The sequence below is a fragment of the Sus scrofa genome, chromosome 13 (genome assembly GCF_000003025.6).
Source record: "Sus scrofa isolate TJ Tabasco breed Duroc chromosome 13, Sscrofa11.1, whole genome shotgun sequence".
NCBI classification, from domain to species: domain Eukaryota; kingdom Metazoa; phylum Chordata; class Mammalia; order Artiodactyla; family Suidae; genus Sus; species Sus scrofa.
The window spans coordinates 124,961,843-124,983,335 of NC_010455.5; the positions used below are offsets into that span (position 1 = coordinate 124,961,843).

At 47.1% G+C, this 21,493-nt stretch overlaps 1 protein-coding gene across 11 annotated transcripts in view; it reads right to left on the reverse strand.

Moving 5' to 3' along the window:
* Positions 1-21,493, reverse strand: part of MASP1 (mannan binding lectin serine peptidase 1) — an 89,972-nt gene that overhangs the window by 23,374 nt on the left and 45,105 nt on the right. For 3 of the 11 annotated variants that reach the window (XR_002337460.1, XR_001304500.2, XM_013990145.2), the window contains exons 11-15: positions 12,909-13,046; positions 9,103-9,216; positions 8,054-8,239; positions 6,004-6,071; positions 3,074-3,173 (exon numbers count right to left, since the gene is read on the reverse strand). Coding sequence is in view for 6 of the 11 variants with exons in the window: in XM_013990145.2 (XP_013845599.1) it covers positions 3,074-3,173; positions 6,004-6,071; positions 8,054-8,239; positions 9,103-9,216; positions 12,909-13,046 (606 nt within the window). In the remaining 5 variants the exon portion in view is untranslated. 11 annotated transcript variants of the gene reach the window in all.

A 21,493-nucleotide genomic window follows, 5' to 3' on the forward strand; every position in this document is an offset into this window, starting at 1 on the left:
TGTTTGGAAGTACAAAAGACCCAGAATAGCCAAAGACATCCTGAAAAAGAAAAATGGAGCTGGAGGAATCAGGCTCCCTGACTTCAGACTATACTACAAAGCTACAGTCATCAAAACTACATAGTACTAGCATAAAGACAGAAATATAGATCAGTGGAACATGATAGAAATCCCAGAATTAAACCCACACACATACAGCCAACTAATCTATGACAAAGGAGGCAAGAATATACAAAGGAGAAAAGATAGCCTGTTCAATAAATGGTGCTGGGAAAACTGGACAGCCACATGGAAAAGAATGAAATTAGAACACTCCCTAACACCATACACAAAAATAAACTCCAAATGGATTAAAGACCTCGATATAAGACCAGACACTATAAAACTCCTAGAGGAAAGCATAGGCCAAACACTCTCTGACGTAAATGACAGCAACATCTCAGATCCACCTCTTAGAATAAAGACAGTCAAAACAAAAATAAGCAAATGGGACTTCATTAAACGTAAAAATTTGTGCACAGCAAAGGAACCCCTAGACAAAAAAAAAGAAAACCCACAGAATGGGAGGAAATATTTGCAAATGAATCGACGGACAAGGGATTAATTTCCAAAATTTATAAACACCTCCCACAGCTCAATATCAAAGAAACTAACAACCCATCAAAAAATGGGCAGAAGATCTGAACAGACAATTCTCCAAAGAAGACACACAGATGGCAAAAAAAAAAAAAACACATGAAAAGATAGTCAACATCACTCAATATTAGAGAGATGCAAATCAAAACCACTCTGAGGTACCACCTTACACTAGCCAGAATGGCCATCATCCAAAAGTCTACAAACAATAAGTGCTGGAGAGGGTGTGGAGAAAAAGCAACACTAGTACACTGTTGGTGGGATTGTAAATTGGTGCAACCTCTGTGGAAAGCAGTATGGAGATTCCTCAGAAAACTAAACATAGAACTACCGTTTGATCCAGCAATCCCACTCCTGGGCATCTATCCAGAGAAAACCACGACTCGCAAAGACACATGTACTGCAATGTTCATTGCAGCACTATTTACAATAGCCAAGACATGGAAACAACTTAAATGTCCATCAACAGAGGAGTGGATCAAGAAGAGGTGGTACATATACACAATGGAATATTACTCAGCCATTAAAAAGAATGAAATACCAGCATTTTTAGCAACATGGATGGACCTAGAAACTATCATGCTAAGTGAAGTCACCCATACAATGAGACACCAACATCCAATGCTTTCACTGACATGTGGAATCTGAAAAAAGGACAGACGGAACTTCTTTGCAGAACAGATGCTGACTCACAGACATTGAAAAACTTATGGTCTCTGGAGGAGACAGTTTGGGGGGTGGGGGGATGTGCCTGGGCTGTGGGATGGAAATCCTGTGAAATCAGATTGTTATAATCATTGTACAACTACAGATGTGATAAATTCATTTGAGTAATAAAAAATTTAAAAAAAGAGAAAATCCATATTAAAAATAAAAAAATAAAATAATAAAATAATAATAATAATACAAAAAGCTGTATTGAACCTCATGAAGTTTTTGCCTTTCGATTACTTTGGCCTTAAGTCATCTCATCAGGGAGAAATGACTTTGTTTGATCTTAGATTATCAGGGCTGGGAGGTTCCTTTGAAATGAGGGGAAGAGCTTTGTGCAGAGTCACAGGAAGCTGGGGGCAGAGTTGGTTTAGAACTTGGTGTCTGACATCCTAATTCAATATTCCAAGTCTCCCTACTCCCTGCCCCTGCTTCCTTCAGGCATTCTCATAGTTTGGGGTCTAGCTTCTGGTCATAAGTGCATCACTATGTGACATGCCACAAACTAAGAATTTTGTCTTTTTTACTTTTTAATGCAGGGTGGGGATTGGAATTGGGGAAAGCCTGGTAGCAAAGAAGTATAGAGCATTTGGGGTCAGATTAGGGAGATGGCCAAGGTTGAGGGGAAGGGTGCACAGTGATCAGCCCTAAGGCCCAGCCAGGATTTGTAAGAGAATGTAATGGGTCTGGTAGACACACTGGCCTTCTGCTAAGTCACATTTATTGAGCACTTAGTTTTTGACTGCACTGTGCTAAGTGCTATGTATATATTAATTAATTTGATCCCCATCAGACTTTTATGAGGTAGGTAAGGTATGCCATTTCTATAATATAGATGAAGAATCTCGGGCTCAAAGCGGTGAAGTCACCTGTCCAGCATTGCAAAGCTAGTAAGTGATCTAACCTGGATTCTGACCACTCTGCTATTCTGCCTCTTTAAAGAGAGTGAGAAGGGGACTGTGATACCTGCTTTACTGGCCAGTAATAGACAGGCTGCATGAGGTGGGTGAGTGGGAGGGGCCTCTTGCATCAGATAATTAGCCTCTGCTGCTGACTGACCATGCACAGGTGAGGCGAGTGGTGAGGAGCTGAATTCAGTTCCTCATCCCAGTGACCCTCTGGATCCAGTCCTTGTTGTAGAAGATGTAGGAATACACTCCATAGCGGTCCTTCTTTCCACAGTCCACGCCCCAGGACACTGTGCCCACCAGGTACCACTGGCCACTCTCTCTATCCAGGGTCACCATGGGACCTCCAGAGTCACCTGCACAGGCATCCTTCCCCCCTAGAGGAAGAAGTGATGCAGGTTAAAGTGTCTCCTTCCCTAGCCCCAAATCCAGAGGCACTGCCTTCTCCCCACAACTGACTTGCACTTCAGAGGATTGGGCACCAGGAGGCGCAGCACACCACTGGACTCAAACCTGGGCTCTGAGTGGTTGTCAGAGCTGAGATTTTAGAAAGAATAGGTTCAAGACTCATTTCATATGAGGAAAGTTGGGCTGGGAGAAGGGAATTATGGAAATTCATTACTTAGCACTCCTCTCTCTAATGTAGCTCCTTCAGTGGAATCCTTCTCCTTATGACCTTCCTCCCCCTCCTCTGCTTCGCTCCTCCCCTTCCTCCTCTGCTCAGACCACCAGCTCTGAGCTCCCCAGCCCTTACACTGCTGGGATCTGCCCGCTCCCTGGCTGCTGGTGCCCTGGTGTGTGCCGTCCTCTTCACTTACCTTCCTTTTCCCCAGCACAGATCATATCTCGGGTCACTTTCTTCTTCAATGGGGCATAGGCCTCCTGGCAGATGCGGTGATCAACAATTGGGATTTCGATCTGGAACACAAGACCATTGTTAGTTCCACTCCTGGATGTGCAGCTCTGTCTGACTCCCCTAGAGCTGACTCCTCTCCATCCTCTTCCTGGATGAGCCTGAGTGTGCTTTAGACCTGGCCTCAGAAACTGTCCTATGGTACAGGTGAAGGAACATTAAAAGGAGAATCAGGAGATTCATGTTCTGGGACAGCCTTAGTCATGAACTTGCTGTGTGACCCTGTGCATGTCATTTGCCCTCTCTGGGCCTCAGTTTTCTCATCTGTAAAATAGAGATAATGATACTTGCTTATTAGCACATGCATTATTTCAAAGATAGCAGAATATATAAAACCTATGGGCAGTCTTCTTTTCCTCACCCCTACTATTACTGGTGGTAGGATTTAGGGCATGTGGCTTAATCACTGTTTTTTCAGACCTCTGAGACTCTATCTTCTGACTGGAAAAATGAGAGTCACAGTATTTGGCATACTAATCACATGGGGTTATTGTGCAAAAAGGAGATGAAGGAGCAGATGCTCTGTAAACTACAAACACTGCATTAATAGCAGGTGGTATAGGGGTTAGCATGGGCCACCTGGCAGCAAGCATCACTTACGTTCTCCCCTACTACAGCGTGCACCTCCAGATACTTGGTCTGTATGTGGTCCATTTCTGTCTTAACATAGCTTGGGAAATAGTCAGTACTCAGGAAATATTATTTTGAATTGAGGTAATACACTGATACATAAAGGGAAGGTATTTTGATTATTAGTGTCCTTGATTCAGCCTGGGAGTAAATGTTGGAGTACATGTCCAGAGTAAAAAGAGGAAACATTTGAGTCTTATTCAGCCAAACCAAGAACTGAGTGGGTCACATCCTTCGAAAGCACAATTACTGTTGGCTCTTGCTGGGAGGGCACCAGGGGCATTCAATCCCTTTGGGGCTGTGGCCTTCCCAAAGAAGTGGATAGAGGAAGTCAGGCAGGGGGGACATGAGCACATGTCCTCAGCAAGCTGTGGAGTGCCCAACTAATATCTATCCATTGCTTATGCATCATTTAAGTGCCAATTTCTGGGAAGCTCTTCTTCTTTTTTTTTTTTTTTTTTAGATTATAATGATTTTTATTGTTTTCCATTATAGCTGATTTACAGTGTTCTGTCAATTTCCTGCTGCACAGCAAGGTGACCCAGTCACACATACATATATATATTCTTTTTTCTCACATTATCATGCTCTATCACAAATGATCAGACACAGTTCCCAGTGCTATACAACAGGATCCCATTGCTTACCCACTCCAAAGGCTATAGTTTGCATCTATTAACCCCAAATTCCCAGTCCTTCCTACTCCCTTCCCTCCCTCTTGGCAACCACAAGTCTGTTATCCATGTCCACGATTTTCTTTTTTGTGGAAAGGTTCATTTGTGCTATATATTAGGTTCAAGATATAAGTGAAATCATACGGCATTTGTCTTTTTCTTTCTGACTTACTTCACTTAGTATGAGAGTCTCTAGTTCCATTCATGTTGCTGCAGATGGCATTATTTTGTTCTTTTTTTATGGCTGAGTAGTATTAGAATTTCCTTCCTGGGAGTTCCCGTCGTGGCGCAGTGGTTAACGAATCCGACTAGGAACAATGAGGTTGCGGGTTCGATCCCTGCCCTTGCTCAGTGGGTTAACGATCCGGCGTTGCCGTGAGCTGTGGCGTAGGTCGCAGACGCGGCTCGGATCCTGCGTTGCTGTGGCTCTGGTGTAGGCTGGCGGCTACAGCTCCGATTAGACCCCTAGCCTGGGAACCTCCCATATGCCGCAGGAGCGGCCCAAGAAATGGCAAAAAGACAAAAAACAAAAAAAAAGAATTTCCTTCTTTTTATGGTTGAATAGTATTCCATTGCATATGCCTTCTTAACACCTGAGGCAGGGTCAGAGCCTTGTTGTATATTTCGGAGTATCCTGTACCCCTTCCTCATTCCACTGATTACACTAACTTCTTTCTGTCTATCCCACTTGACTGTAAGCCAAAGGAGGCCGAGGGCCAGATCTCTGTCCTCTTAACACCTACACCCGCCTCCAACATATCTAGTAGTTAAAAAAATGTCTAGTACATGGGAAGCACAAAATAAACACTTGAGAGTTAATGATTGAAGGGATGAATTGTTGCTGCAAATCCAAAATTTCAAGGTACATTAAAAGAATGAATGCCGAGGAGTTTAGAAACTAGCTGTGGCATCACAGACCTGGTAAAGTCCAGGCCAAGCAGCTCTTGGAGGACATCTAGTGTTGCCCCTGACTTCACATCTTGAGATACTGCACTGTGGCCTAGAGAGGCAAGGTGACTTATTTAAGATCACCCAGCAGATTCCCAGAAGCCAAAACTTGGAATCATGGCTCCTTACTCCCGGTTTACTGTTCTTTTCTGAAGTGACAAGAATGTCAACTTCCAAATGCAATAGTCAAGTTCATTGCTGCAAGGACTGCAGCTTTTAAAGCCCCTTCCTTGACCCATTCTCGGTTACTCTGTTATATAAGTCTTCATGGAGTGTAGGTGGATCACTTTTTGGGGTGTAAGCCTGCTGTTTTCTGGAAGAACTTCCATAAATTGAGCCTTTAATGAGCTACAGAAACACTGAACAATGTTTACAGACTAGAGCCCTATGACGTGTAGAACAAAGAGATCAAGCTTGTTGGGATTTAAAGTCTCATTTAACTTTGAAGCTGAGTCAGGGCTCCTGGTATGACTTTCACCCGCCCTCTGCCCAAGCCTCCAAACCCCTGAGGGGCACTATGGTTCAGGAAAGTCTAATGCAGGGTAGAGGTGTCAGTCTCTGAAGGGTATAAATTGAACTTCACCTCCATCAGGGTCTCTGGGAACCTTTGCAAGAACTGCTTCCCCCAGCCACTGACGATGACCATGGCTCCTAGAGGAGAGAAGACACAGTGAGAGCAGAGAGGTTGTCTATGGGGTTTTCAAAGGGTCGCATCTTGCAGCCCCATCATCCTGTGGGGGAAGGGCTGGGTTTGACCTCTCAGAGAGCAGCAGCATTCTGGGAAGGAAAACACTGGGTTGTAGGTTATCTGCAACAGGGGTTTGGGCATTTGTTTCTATAACATTAGCTGGTTTATTTGTTTACTTGTCTATTCTCTCCCACTCCCAACTAGCTTAGAACCTACGCTCCATGACAGTAGTAGTCTCATCTATCTTAATGAGTGATATATCCCCCATGCCTACAGTAGTGCTGATACATAGTAACTGCTCAATTAGCTGTGAATAAATACAAAGTCCAGCCTAGCCCCATAATATGCTATGCTGCCTCTGCTTCTGAGCCTTAGTTTCCCCATCCATAAAATGAAGAGAAAAGACTTGGTAAAACCCCTCCCAACTCTGATATTCTAGAAGTCCATGAAGCTGGCAAATCTCAAGGTGATGAGGAAGTGGGTTGATCACTGATAGGCACTTATTCTTCCTTTGAAAAAGAGACTAGATACTGAAAACAGCACTGGGCTTTAAACTGGCCATATGGAGGTTCCCAGCCTAGGGGTCCAATCAGAGCTGTAGCCGCTGGCCCACCCCGCAGCCATGTGGGATCTGAGCCATGTCTTCGACCTATACCACAGCTCATGGCAATGCCAGATCCTTAACCTACTGAGAAAGGCCAGGGATCAAACTAGCATCCTCATGCATACTAGTTGGGTTCATTAATGACTAAGCCATAATGAGAAATTTAAGATCTACTTCTCATATGCTGAATCCTGGGTAAGTCACTTCACCTTGCTGAGCCTCAGCTTTATCCTCTGGAAAATGGGACTAGAATACCAACTCACAAGGGTTTTATAAGTAGCACATAAATTAATTGATTTAAGTTAAGTGGTACATGGTAGGTGTATGCCAGTTGATGGATCAGAACCATACCTGTGCCTTTCCTGTCGGCTGACTTCCCCTGAATACGTCTCAGATTCCATTAAGTCACTTTTAATATAACATCTTTGAATGAAAGGAGGTTAGCTGTGACATGGCACCACTGAATTTAGAACAGGATGAAATGAAATCCAACTGCACTGGGTTGTATTCTTATTCTTTGTTGAATATATTTGATTATCATTTCATTTAAACATCACAACCATCTATGGGGTATTATTCTCAGTGTAGAGGGAAGGGGCTTGAGCTTCAGCAACTTTCTCAAGTTGGCCTGCTAGGAAATGGCAGCATGGGATTTGAGACTTCTGGTTATTAATCTCCTGGCCCTCAGCTGCAAAAATATTCCTCTATACTCTATTTTGTGATGCTGCGGGTGAGAGTCTGAAATGGCAGATCTGCTTTGTGGGGGGCATTCCTGAAAATAAAGGGCACTTCCAGGAAGCTTGGCGTTACCATTGGCATCACCCTACCAATGGTTCCTCACCCCAGCAGTGGTGGTTGGTTCCCGCTATTCTCCCTAGCACCACCAGCACAAGGCCTCTTCTGCAGAGTCCGAGTTCCTGCTTTCCAGGGCCCCTGTCCAAGCTTATTGGCTTTATAACCCCAACTTCTTCCTTTTGTTCCTCCAGCTCCAGGAGTGGTGGTTTCTTCCTGCAAGTGCTATCTCTATTATCTCAGCATTTCCCTCTACTTCTCCAGTCCTCCAATACCCTACATTAGATTGTCTCTGTTATAATAACTATTTTGGTTTCTGTGTTCCTGTCTGGATCCTGATGGATATAGTGCTTGTGGTACTGATCAAGCCTACCTGTGCCACCTTGGAACCAGTTCTGACTTAGCTGTTTTAGAGGAGGCAGCTGAGGAATCATGAAGACACCATCAGCTGGCTCAATTGGCACCAGAGCCTAATCAATGCTGGAGAAGAGGTCCCTGTGGAGGCACCAGGTGCTCTGCAGAGGTGGGATCATGGGTGGGGAAGGGTACCTTGCTGTGGTGGCCCCTGGGGCAGACAGATGGGCATCACGAAGTCATTCAGCACCGGGCTCTCTGACAGCTCCACCAGAGCCACATCATTCTCGAACGTGGTGGGATTATACTGGGGATGGAGGAAGATCTGTTTGGCAGTGAAGCTCTGTTCATTCTCATCTGAACGGCGCCTCCAGTGCTTGCCTAGGCAAGGAGAAGGCATGAGAGGCATGAGGGCAATGGAAGCATGGAGGGCAAGAACATACCTTGTTCCCTGTCAGCCCCGTCCCATCCAGCCCATGTTTCTAGCCTTAACCCCTTTCCTGCCCTTCATTTACCCTTTCCAAGCAATCCCACCCTACCTGCCCTTCCCCACATATTCTCATGGTCTCCAACCTCTGTCTGTCTTCATGATTTTATCCCATTGCCTTATAATACTCATCTCAATGCCCACTGCCACATGGTTCAAACTATATAAATACCCTTTCTTGTCTAGGTCATGTGTTGTCTCCTCCATGAAAACTCTCAGATTCATGAGTTAGATCCTTTAGTTAGAAGAACTCCCATGGCACTTTACTCGTTCCTCTAATAGAACTCACTGCTTCTTCCTTTATATTAGAGGTATCTGTGCCCATGTTTTATTCCTTTATTAGACTCTAAGTCCTTGTGTGCAGAAACTCGGGCCTCTAGATCCTGGCATAGTGTCAGGATGTAAATATATGCTGAAGTAAACTGAGTCAGCTGGTGGTCTTGATTGTACAAAGGAGAGAGGAAGCTTGGATTGTTTGTGTCTGATCCACTTGAAACCAAAGATTCATAGAAGCCTGAGGCCTCTTTGGAGATTATCCAGATGGGGTGCTTTATTATAAAAACTGAGGCCTCATGTGCAGTGACTCGCTCATCGTCCTACCACCTGAGAATCACAGTCTTGGGCTTAGAAGCAAGTCCCTGGACTCCAGTCCCGGCTCATCCTTCATCTCAGGCAACTGCTCTGATGCTTGGGTCAGTAGTCACCCCCCTCCCCAGAATCACAGCTGGCTTCAGGAATCAGCTTGCCCTTCACTCACCCATGATGATTCTGAAGACAGAGGGGCTGAGCAAGTCCAAAACATGTACAGTCGGGTCCTCTGAACCCAGTGACTGGTGGAGGCAGTGAGCTGCGGTCACAATCCATTTGGAGCCTGAGAATAGAATTATACACATCACTGTCTGGCTTGGCCTTGTCCTGCCTCCCACTGCCTTGAGCTGAGGGCCTTCGGACCACTCCTCTTCTTTGGCACCCCTCTCCCTTGCATTTCACATCTCCACATCAGAAACCCATATGATTCTCACCTGAAGATGAGGAGCTGAATCTGTGATTTCATCTGTCCTTTCCAACTCAGGTCAAAACTTAATGTTTTAAAGATAATTTTAGGGCTCCCTTAAACCCATGGGTTTGGTGAGCTCCAGACACCTCAGGGTGCCCACAAAATACTTTGTGCTCACTGGCTGCCCTCTAGGGCTTTGTTACTCAAGATGTGGTCCCTGGACCAGCATCAGCCTCACCTGGGTGCTTCTTGGAAATGCAGAATCTCAGGCCCCACCTGAGGTCTACTGAATCAGAATCTGCGATTGGTAGTAAACTCTGAGGATTTTAATAAGCTCTCCGAGTCATCTCTATGCATATTAAAGTTTGAAAAGCACTGTTCTACATGGTGCTTCTCAACTTTGGGTGCATATTTAGAATCATTTGTGGAATTAAAAACAAACACCCCCCCCCAAACTAGGGCCTAAGCCTGAAGCTGACCATCTAAGCTATGAAAGTGAGACCCAGGTACAAATACACTTTAGAAGTTCCCCAGAGGAGTTCCCTTGTAGCATAGTGGGTTAAGGATCCAATGTTGTCACTGAAGTGGTTTGGGTCACTGCTATGGCACAGGTGTGACCCCTGGCCTGGAAACATCAACATGCCATAGACGCAGCCCCCCAAAATTATAAATAAATAAATAAGTTCCCCAGATTATTCTACATCACCAGGGATGAGAACCATTGTTCTGATCCAAACCTCTCATTTTATAGATATGGATTCTGAGGCCTGGAGGAGAGCTGGGATGTCTGGGCCACCCTGAAGGTTGGTGACAGGGCCAGGGCCAGGCCCTCGGTCTCCTGATGGTCAACTTAGCACATCTCCTTTATCTTGGTTTTTTCCCTTGATGGACAGGTTCTTGTCCTTTGCTTAATATAGGGTCAGGCTTGAGTTTATCCTTAAGGTGGAACAGAGGACAAACTCATAAATAGGGGAGCCCAGAGATATACTGGGGTGAGCCAAGCAAAAAGAAATGTACCAGCACTTTAGGACGGGTTGGGTATGAGGGTAGAGTTCACAGTTCAGAGCAGAGTTCCTTTCTGGAGCAGGTCCCAGTCTCCACTTGGCCTTCTCAGGAGCACCTCTGTGCTCTGGCTACTGCCTTCTGGATAGAGGTCTAAGCATGCCACCCTCTTTGCCCTGGCAACATATATTTTTTTTTTTTTTTTGGCTACACCCACAGGATATGCAAGTTCCAGACCAGGGATCAAATCAGAACTGCACCTGCCACCTATGACATGGCTGTGGCAAAGCTGGATCCTTAACCCATGCACCATGGATCAAACCAGCAATGCCACTGATCAGATTCAGGTCATTACCCCACTGTGCTATAGCAGGAACTCCCCCCCCCGCCATGGCATTTTTGATCTTTCTCCACAGCCAGGAGCTGTCGGCTAATTTTCCAGGTGGATAAAGTGTGACGAGATACCCAGATTAGGGAGCCTGCTTTAGAACAGAGCTCTTAGATTGAACTAGGATGTGCAATGGCGAGTCTAAGGACACAGCTTTTCCTCCCAGCTCTTCAAACACTGAGTCCCTGAGCCCTAGCCCCTCTGCTCAGGCTTCCAGGCAGGCACTAAATGGGCATGTCCCTCTGTTTCTCAGCTCCTTCTCTGCTTCTCCTGCCTTCTCCCACCCTTTCCTCCTTCTATAAAATTAACAACAGGAGGAGAGAGACTCTAGGAGAGGAGAGCTGTGGGAGGGCTAAGTGTGTGCGATCTTGTAGCTTGGCTGAAGTAGAGAAGTAGGAATACACATGCAATAGAAGCAGATGAGCCCTGAACATCATCACACTTAAACAATCAAGGCTTCAGAAAATGAATCTAACTCTTAAAACCGTGGGCACACAGTCCCTCTTTTTACTCCCATGCTAACAAAATCAGAAATGTCTTTGCCCCCTTTCCCTCTCCCTGTCTACTCCTCCCTTCTCTCTGCTTCTCTTCTGAAGCTTTCTTCTCTTCTGGGTTCTCTCTGCTTTTCTACCTTTCAGGATTCTCCCCCTCTCCCTCTTCCTCTCCCACTCCCCCAATTTTTCCTCCCCCACCCCCATCCCGGTCTCCCCCCATCTTATGCCCTATTCTCATCCTCTTGTTTGGTTTCTAGTTGGATTCCTTTCAGCTGTAGCATGACGGGAACTCCTACTTGTTTCCTTTTATTTTCTGCTTAATCTCTCTCCACTTCCCTCTAATTTTCTAGGTCTCTCTTTTGATTTCTATGTATCTTTGTCTTTCTAACCCCTTTGTCCCTTGACCCCTTCTCACTCTCAGCACCCCCCCCACCCCCGCTGCCTGCTCCCTGCTGTTCCCCCGCCCAACATTTGCTCACTCTCTGTGCACTTGAGGAAGCTCCATAAAGTGAGACTGCTCATCTTTGTCTTGGTGGAGATTCAAGGATCAATCCCCCATTCGGGTTACCATGTCATGCATCCTGGGATGTCCGGACTGCAACCCTTGCCCGGCCCAGTGACTGCCCTCGGGGAGTCTCCTGGGGACATGTCCTCACTGAGTATACCCCAGAGGAAGGTGGGTCAGGGCCAGGCAGGGCGGGTAGCCCCAGAGCTGCCCAGGTGGAGGTGGACACATCCATGCCTGCTTAGTCTTTGATGGGGTCAGCAGACTCTAGATTGCTATTAATTTTTATTATGATGTCAGAGCTGGGCTGGACCTTAGATCACCTGGACCAAACTGTGGCAGCCATTTCTTTCTTGCCTTCACTCCCACTTTCAACCACATTCAGTCCATTACAAAATTCTGACAGTCCTATTTTACCAATAGATTTGAATCTGCCTCATTTCTATTCCCCATCCCCATTCTCATTCTGAGGCTAATGACTTCCCTCCCCACTGTTGCAATAGCCACCTCACTGGACTCTTGGCTTCCAGATTCACCCTTCTTTCAATCCAGGCTCTCAGGAGAGAACTTTCCAGAACATGTTTATAAACTTGCAGGTGGAGTTCCCTTGTGGCTCAATGGGTTAAGGATCCAGTGTTGTCACTGCTGTGGCTCAGGTTGCTGCTGTGGCACGGGTTCGATCCCTGGCCCAGGAACTTCAACATGTTGCAGGCACGGTCAAAAAGAAAACAAAAACCCAAAAACCTGCAGCAGCATTCAGGATAAAATCTAAATTCCCAAGCATGACATTCAAGGCCTTTGTAAATCTCCCTTCTCTGACTCCTCCAGAGTGGGTTTTCTGTTTCTCGCTGGTCCCATAGCACAGCCTGGCACAGCCTGACTTTGAGCTGCGTAAGTGTTGCAACCCATGTTTAAAGGTCTGACTTCCTGACCCTCCTCAGTGCCAGAGACTGACCAGCGCTCAGGAGGTGGTGACTGAAGGAATGCCAGAACAGAACACATGCCTCCTGGCTCCAGCTAAGGGCTCTTTCTACCACCTTGTACTTCTGGATCTTGCTACCAGTGCCAAAGATTCCCAGTGAAGACATATTGTCAGTCTCCAGGAAGAGGGTCAGGTCCCTTTCCTTCCACCCTACACTCTAATCCTGGCCTCCCGCCCATTCCACCTTCTCCTTACCTAGAAGGGATCCTCCACAGAAGGGCTGCCCATTCGGATGTGACAGCATGGCAATCCAGGGGGTGGTGCCCTTCTGGGCCGGGTGTCCATTGAAGATCCTGGCCAACAGATTCCTGGAGAACCTGGGGGTCCCACACACTGCAGCCAAGGGAGGGAAAGTCAGATCATACTCTGGGCTCCATCTTACCCTTTGCCAGAACTACTAGCTCATCACCCTCTGTTAGGAGCATCTGCTATTTTTGATCTCCCAGCATCCATTGCCTCTTTCAGTAACAGCCACCTAATTTTTCTCTGAGGTCCACTCTTCCCTTATCCCTTGTCCATATTAGCCTGAATTCCAATGATCTTACCTCTGGTTCTAGGAATGTGACCTGGACCTGACTAATGAAAGCCTTTTAAACTCTGGTCACAGTGATTGCTCAGGAATGAGAATATAACCTTGGTCAGGTCAATGAAAACCTGCCTTGGGAATTTTGCTTGAAGATCCTTCTCTGCTGGGGTTGCTAGCTGCTGACTGTAAGCACAGATCTGCCAGTGATCACTTTATGGAAAATTTGCTAAGAAAGAGGCACTAACAGGAAAAAAAAAAAAAAGTGGAGATAGAGGATAAATGAAGCAAGATAGAGATTATCATCTCAATATTTGTGCCCCTTGATCTAACCATACCTGGTATGAACTTTTTCAACTATGTGAGCTTATAATTATTTCTCTCTTTTTTATTCTTTTTTTCCTCCTGTAATCTGTTTATGTTTGATTTCGGTCAGATAAATGGAAGGGTCCTGAAATAAACAATTTTCATTCTATCCACAGGGATCTCTTCTCCCTGGAGAAGCCCTTCCTTGGGCCTGGGGGTGGAGGGGTTGAAGATCCTCACAAGTGTCTGCCTGCTCTATATTTTGTTTCTACTGACTTAGATTCACAGACACAGACACCTTGGAACTTACAGCTGGATAGCTCTTGGAGACCATCCAGTCTCTCCCTCTCATAATGAAGCTAAAGAAACAGGCCTAGAGGAGAGAATTGACTAACTCTAGGCCTCCTGACTTCCATCTCAGGACTTTTCCCCACTCTGGTCAGCACAACTAACTCTTCGCTACATGATTCCCATATCACTCATACCTCAAGTCCCTGGATCCAAGCAATCATCTGCCTTCTTTGTGGCTGTCACCATGCTGCTGAGTAGGGCTGAGGGAAACCATAGATGACTGGGCTGCCACCTTGCCTGGATCTGCAGCACCTCCCAGCAATCTCATCCCAATGCCTTCAGCCAGCTGCTCAAGTCAATATCCTGTCCCATTCCCAGCAGGTACTCAGAGTCCACTGAGTGGGAACTCCCCAACCATTTCTCCTCTCCATCTGCCCCCTGTGTAAACTTTCTTCTCTTTAGAACTAACCCTGGGCCCTGGGTCTTTTTACTTCCAAATCTGGGGTACCTGGCTTTGAGGATTTGCACCCCTCTCCTCTATCCTGCATATCTCCTTTGTCTATGTCTCCAAACATGGTCAAGTCTTCTCTTCCTAAAAATCAGATTTCCACTTTCCCTGCTTCTCATTCATTCCACAGTCTCTCCTCTCCTCTCTCCCAAAGAGGAGTTGACAGTGTTCACACTTTTTCCTGTCCTTTGGAGGTGAACTCAAAAGAAGAAAGTGCCATGCTCTGTAAAAACTTGGAAATAAAGTGAACATTTGGATATTTAATCGATCCATAATCATAGATGGAGATACAATGGTTCTGAGCCCTTAACTGGAACTTCAAAGGTGATATTTACTTATTATTTAATGGTGAAATTTAATCTCATATATTCTTCATCACTAGGAATACTCCTTGCCTCTGGCTGCCCGCTATTAAAGCTGGCGCACTCATTGTTTTAGGTGAGATTAGAAATAGCCTTGACTTGTTGAAAAAGCAAAGCAAATGCCAAAGCCTGAAAATACACTTATTTGAAGAGTCAGACTCTGAGGTCAGAGTAAAAGATTTGTAGGTTTCAAGGAAGCAAAACCTGGAGAACTGAGCATATGAGCCAAAGAGAAAGGAGAATGTAAGGGCTGTGTTTTGCCTCAGGAAAGAGCTAAAAACCCAGGAGAAGCCTGGAGAGAGAAAGAGAGAAAAGGAGGGAGGGGTGTGTGGGAGAGAGGGGTGGGAAGGGGGAACGAAGGAGGAGGAGGTGGAGGAGGAAGAGGTGGAGGATGACAAGGAGGACAAAGAAACGGGGAGGGAGGGTCAGGAACTTCAGATGCACACGAGCCTCCTCCCTGGATCCTCTCTCAGAGCTGACAGTAGAGGCTGGGTCCCTATGCCCAGGAAGGTCCAGCCTGGAGGAGTCCTCTGGCCTGTCCTGGGTCATCTGTCATCTGCACTCTTGATCACTTCATCCCTCTTGATACTTTCCCTGCTTGGCTTCTGTAACTCTTCTCTTCTCGTGTTCCTGATTTCTCTTTTTTGTCTCTTTCTTGGAGTTTCTCTTCTTCTCTCTATGCCTTTCCTGCTGATGTTTCCCTTGTTCAGTCCTGGGCCCTGTTTTCTTTTCTGCAGACTTCCAGTAGAGAGCGTCATCTCCTTCCACGCCATCAGACCACTTAGACCCTGATGAATTTCAGAGCAGTGTCTCTAATCTGCCCTCTCCTCTGAACTTCTTTTATGTCTCCAGCTGGATTGCTTCCTCATATACAGCAAACCAAGCTCTGGTCTCCACCCTTCACCACCGTCTCCCCTTTGTTATTCCAGATGCCTGTTAATGTCTGCAGGACCACATCCTTGTTGCCTTCCTTTTCTTCAACTCTTGTATTCAATCAGCCACTAAACTGGTTAAAAAAAAAAAAATCACCAGGAGAAGCAGAGAGTATGTGTCTTCTCCTCTCCGTGTCACAATGTGCTCTCCATGCAACCTCATGACACCTTGGTGTCTCCATATATCCCAACATAAAGTCCAAATACCTAGAGGAAAGTAAAAATCTGAAATGTATTGGAACACAAGACATGATAAACTTTGAAACTGGCTACACTTAAAGTGTAAGGCATAATGCAGGTTTCTTTTAGTCCCGATGGTATAAAAAAGCATGATAATTTCATTTCAAACCCCAAGCAAAGGCAAAACATGAGCAAGTCACATGGGGAGTCCTCACTAACAGTTTAGCCTGTGTCACTCCACATCTCTATATCCATAGTGTTCCTGATGCCTCAACATCAAGCCCTGCTTGTACTACTTAAATGTTATCAAACTCCCTTACCCACATCTACACTGTCATGCCCTAGGTCTGGTGGGTTTTCACCACCTCTTTCCAGAATGGTTAGGAGTTTCCCAACTGCTCTCTGTAGCTCAGCACCATCCCCCACTCCCTCATCATGCTGCTGATTCCGAATTTCCCATGGATGAGACCCAGATATCTGCATTTCTAACAAGCATCCCAGGCGATTTTGACATATCCCAAATTAGAGAATCACTGGTTATAGGACAGAGCACAAACACAAAATGACCTTCAAGACTCTATCTATTCTCCCTTCGTGCCTTCTGCCCAAATTCCACTCAGGGCACACTTTCCTGCCCCATCTTTGTCCGCTCTGCCTCTTCTCTCCCATCTCCCAGTGCATGCTTTGTAATCTCTCTGCAAAGCTAGCCAGATCCCCTAAAGCTGTATAAACCCCACCTCCTCAAGTTCCCATAATACTGCAATCCCCAGTCCTCTAAGGATGTTGAACTCCCTTTGCCTGTGTGAGGCCTAGGTGCATATGACCTTGCCTGCTTATTTGAGGATTCTTTGAAAAATTTAAATAGCAGGCATTTCTGTGATGGGATAGGCAGCCTCTAAGAGGACACACGTCCACAACCAACTCCATCGCTCACCATCCGTTCTTGGATGATGTCCAGGTGACAGAAAGTCTACGTTTTCTGCAATGGGAGAGATTTTAGCTTAATGAGGGGCCAGATTTTCTTCAAAAAGTCAAAACAAACATCAACAATAACCAAACCCCAAAACAAAGGCTGTTGGTTATCCACAGAGGGTTTATTTCCACTTTAGTCCCCTGACAGGAGAAACAGAGTGAAGAGGCCCCTTACAGAGGAGTGAAGCTTGTGATATAAAATATACAAAATATAGTATCCTCTACATGCACTGTTGAGAGACATAGGAGTGTGCTTTCAGGATCCAACTGGCAAGATGGACACTTCCCAGTTGCTCCCTTGGAATCCCTCTCAGGGCTTCTCTGGGTGCCTTTTTCTGGTGGAGAGTCCCCAGGAGAGGGAGCCTGGGAGAAGGAGGACAATGAGCCCTGTGAGCGCCAGGGAGAGGCTGCTAGCAATGGAAGCACTGAACGCTGGGGCTGGAAGGACCCTGAGGGGGATCTGATGCCTTTCTTTTACAGATGGGGAAACTGAGGCCCAGAGAGGGAAAGTCATTTGTCAAATGTTACACAGCCAGTTGGGGGCAGAGCTGGGGCTATAACCCAGTACTCTGGGCTCTCCGTCCCTTCTCACTGCCTTTCACCATCAAGTCTCTGCTTTCCTTGACTCTGGCTCATGGAAACTGGAGGAGTGGATCCCTCTGAACATCCATGCTGGGTTGATTCCCTGTGGAGTTCAGGCTGCAGGCACGGTGGGCAATCTGGTGGAACATGGTCACACCAATGTCCTGAGCTCACCCTTCTTCTATTTCCCTTCCCAGAGGCATAGAGGGGCAGCTGTGAGACTTCTCTTTCTCCAAACAATCCATTTGAGCCCCCACCTGGGGCTAGGGCCCAGGGAGCCTATTCAGATATCACACTTCAAGGCTGGAAGGTTGCTTCATGCTTGTCAGGACACCCCATGTTATCAGCTGGAACTTGAGAGTGTTAGATGGATCCAAATGATGCATTCTCAGTTGATGGTAGGGATTTAACAGGGTTGGGAAGACTGTCACTGCTCTTCTCCTCCCCTCAGTCAACACAGAACTTCCCAGCTTTCTCTTTGTCCTTTGAAGTTCCTTTAAATTCCTTTAAATTCTGAAGGGATACAGCTTGGATCACAAGAAACTTTTGGAAGAAAAATCCAGGGACAAAAGTCCTGCAGGGCATCACACTCAGAGAGAGGGTCCTCTGGAGTGGAATCCCTGTCTCCCCACACCTGAGTGGTTTCTGCTAGAAAAAGGGTCTTAGAAAGTACCCAGAGGGTAGAATTGGAAAAAATACATGGACTCAGCTCTAGGTTAGAAAACATTTTCTAACAGTAAGCTCAGTTACGCCAATAGTAGGACCAATGGGTTTGACAAACGGCAAGGAGTGAAGGAGGCCCCTGGGGTAGGCACTCCAGGAGAGGAGTGGGAGTTGGCCAAGAGTTGCTGTGCTCCTGGGAGAGTGAGGCCCCAGGAGGGGAAGGGACCAGCCCAGGGCCAGGGACCCAGGTCTCCTGAATAGATCCTTTTTCCCATACCACTCTGCTGCCTCCCAGGGGTTGTCTTGGGAGGGTGGAAGCAGCGTGTTCCATCCCATTTGGTCTCATGAGTAACATGGAGTATGCCATCCTCAGGAGTGTATGATGCAGCCTTGCAGGGGCTGGGTGGGCTGGAGGCCAAGGAAGTCAGGGCTCACCGCTCCACCTGGAGCTCCCCCAGGCCTGGAGGGGAGCCCATCTGCTCCCACACCCAGTCCACGTAGTTGGAGACTTTGGTGTAGACCCCATACACCTGCTTACTGCCACATTCTTCAGGGCCCCCCCAGGACACCAGGCCTTGAGCCACCCAGCGTTGGCTCAGGTCGTCAAGGATGACAAAGGCCCCGCCGCTGTCTCCTAGGCACGTGTCCTTGCCGCCCTCATAGTAGCCGGCACAGAACATGTTCTCTGTGACGCTGTAGTTGCCTGACCGGGACTCGTAGCTGGTCTTGCACTCGGCGTGCGGCACCACGGGTAACTTGACATACTGCAGGACATCTGACAAGGTCCGCGTGCCGCTGCTGATGATCTCATCCACTGTCACATTAGGATTGGAGATGCCCCAGCCAGCTACCAGCCCCAGCATGTGGGGCGCCGGGCCTTCGGGCTCAGGCCTCGGCAGGCAGACGGGCATGACGTGCGGCCCCAGGGGCACCGGCTCCTGCAGCTGCACTAGAGCAATGTCATGGTTGTAGTTCTGGATGTCAAAGTCAGGGTGGAGCACCACTCGGGCAGCTGAGCTGTTGACAGCCCCGGATTTGTCGCGCACGTCATGCAGGCCCAGGTAGACGGTGACATGCTCCTTGGAGACTGGCGTCACCGTGTTGTCTCTGCGCTGTGAGCGCAGCACGTGGGCTGCCGTGAGGATCCAGGACTCAGAGAGCAAGGCCCCGCTCCCAAACCACTTGTCGTTGGGCACCCTCGACGTGTCCTCCACCACGATCAGGGCCTGCCATGGAAAGAGGCCGGGCTCAGCGTTCCGGCCTCCGATGATCCGCTTGACCAGGTTCGGCAGGGAGCGGGAGGGCTGACCACACACTGTAAGGAGAGGGAGGAGCGGGGACAAGAGTGAGAGACTGGTCAGGTCAGCCAGTTGAAAAGATCCTCTGGGAGAAATTCACATCTCACCCACTGTAGATTATGCCACCATGGACCCCTACTTTACATCGGGGGCCCTGCTAGCCTGGGAAAGCTTGGAATGGGTCACCTTTGGCCTAAAGCTTTCTAGTCTGGCCTATTGGTCCTCTGACCCTTTTGTAGCCAGGGCCATGTATGGACTATTTTGTATGTGGGGCTTTACCATCCTGAACCAATCACTCATGGCCTGGACCATCTTTAGCCAGGCCTACCTCTAGCCATGGTCAGTTTTCGCCTTTCTTCCCTAGAGAGGCGTCTCAGAATCCAGAAGTGGTCCATGCTGTGGGCACTTAGAAAACTTCAGAAAACTGCAGGTCAACAGCTTTGAGAGATGGAAGGAGATTTAAAGATTGTCTAGCAGGTCACAGTAAACACTGGACTGGGAGCTGAGACATGGAAGGCCTTGATGTGGCTTTTCTCTCCTCTGTCCTGTGTGACTCTGGGTAAGTAAATTTCCTTCTCTGGATTTCACTATTTGATCTATTAAATGAGACATTTGGTCAAGGCAATCTTCAATGATCCTTTAAATGTCAAATTCCTTTGATTTTTATTTCTTTTGCCCTGGTCACCCCCATTTTATGGGTAACACTCTCCAGAGGTTAAATGACTAGCCCAAGGTCCCATGGCTATTAAGTTTTGAGTAGCAGGGGCTTAACTAGATTCTAAGATCTATGTCTCTTCCCATATCCCACAATGCCTCATTACATTTGAAGACCACTGTCCTGGGCCCTCTAACCTTTTCTTCTCTGGTCTAAAGGACACATACTCTGAAGGGCTGCCCAGAGCTCCCAAGGTTAGGGAAAGGTGGCATAATCTACAAGCAATGATGCATGGGCTCTGCTCTGAGCCACCCATCATTGCGCCCAGGAACCAGTAGTACCTTCTTCAGAGGAAGAAGAAAGGGCTGATCAAACTTCGTTCCGCCGACTTGTACCCTGAGCATACACATGCACCACCAGCCTCCTGCAGCCAAACGCCTTTGGCCCACGAGCAGAGGGTCTTCAGTACCAGCCCCCTCCCACCAGCGGCTAAGAACAGGCTCTCAAGAGCCCCTCCCAGCAGGGTGCTTAGGTCTGGGGGCTTAAGCCCTGTGTGAATGAGGGCCTCCTCCTGGTTGCAAATTGCCAGGCTACACTCCTAGGCCCTGGATCCTTTCACAATACTTTAAAGACGAAGGAATATTTGTGTTTTCCTTGGCAACTTTGAGAGGTCAGGCTTTCAGCAACTTAATGCTTTTCAGATGCTCTTCTTCCTGATGCCAAATGCTTCTTACGTGATCCTGAGGCACCCTGCTGTTCACCCCAGGCCAGATGTGAGCTGATGTTTGCTAGTTGTCTGTGGCCTGGCCTTTCAGAGTTGAAAGCCAGACTCCCATTTATAAGCAGCAGCTTACAAAGCGACACCTCAACGCAGGCCTGTGACTGGCCCTGTACAACAACTCATTTAGTGCTGGTGAGGGCCATGCCTGTGGTTCAGTCCATGGTCACAACAAAGCCAGTGCTGAATGGTGCCTTTTTCCAACCAAGGGGCCAGTGGCATTCCCCAGGTCACAGGATGTCAGAGCTGGGGAAGCTTGGAGAACAGCCAATTTAGACGAAGAAAGTGAGGCTTCAGAGAAGGCATGTGACAAACTCAAAATCATTAGTGGCAAAGCCAGCAACAGAACCCTTTCTTCTAACTCTAACTTCATTTTTTCCACTAAAGTTTGTTTTTCTTTTTGATAGGATCTTGTCCTTTTAAGAGGCTGAATGATACAATAAGCCTTTGAGAATGCTCATGGAAATGGAGCCATTCTTTAAGGCTGCCACCATTCTCCATCCGGTCTTTCCTGGGACAATGGAATCACCTTGAAATACTAGAGCTTCAGCTGTGCTGAAGTCAGATTTGGGCTCTAGAAGACTGCAGGTTCGAAAGGAGGGCCCTAAAAACAAAAATGTGATATTCTAGAATTCTGGCTTCATTGGGATGGCAGAGTCAAGAAGAGCTCAGCATTGCTTGTGCTGACATCAAAAGTCATGAGTTTACCTTCCAGCTCTGTCTCCATCCT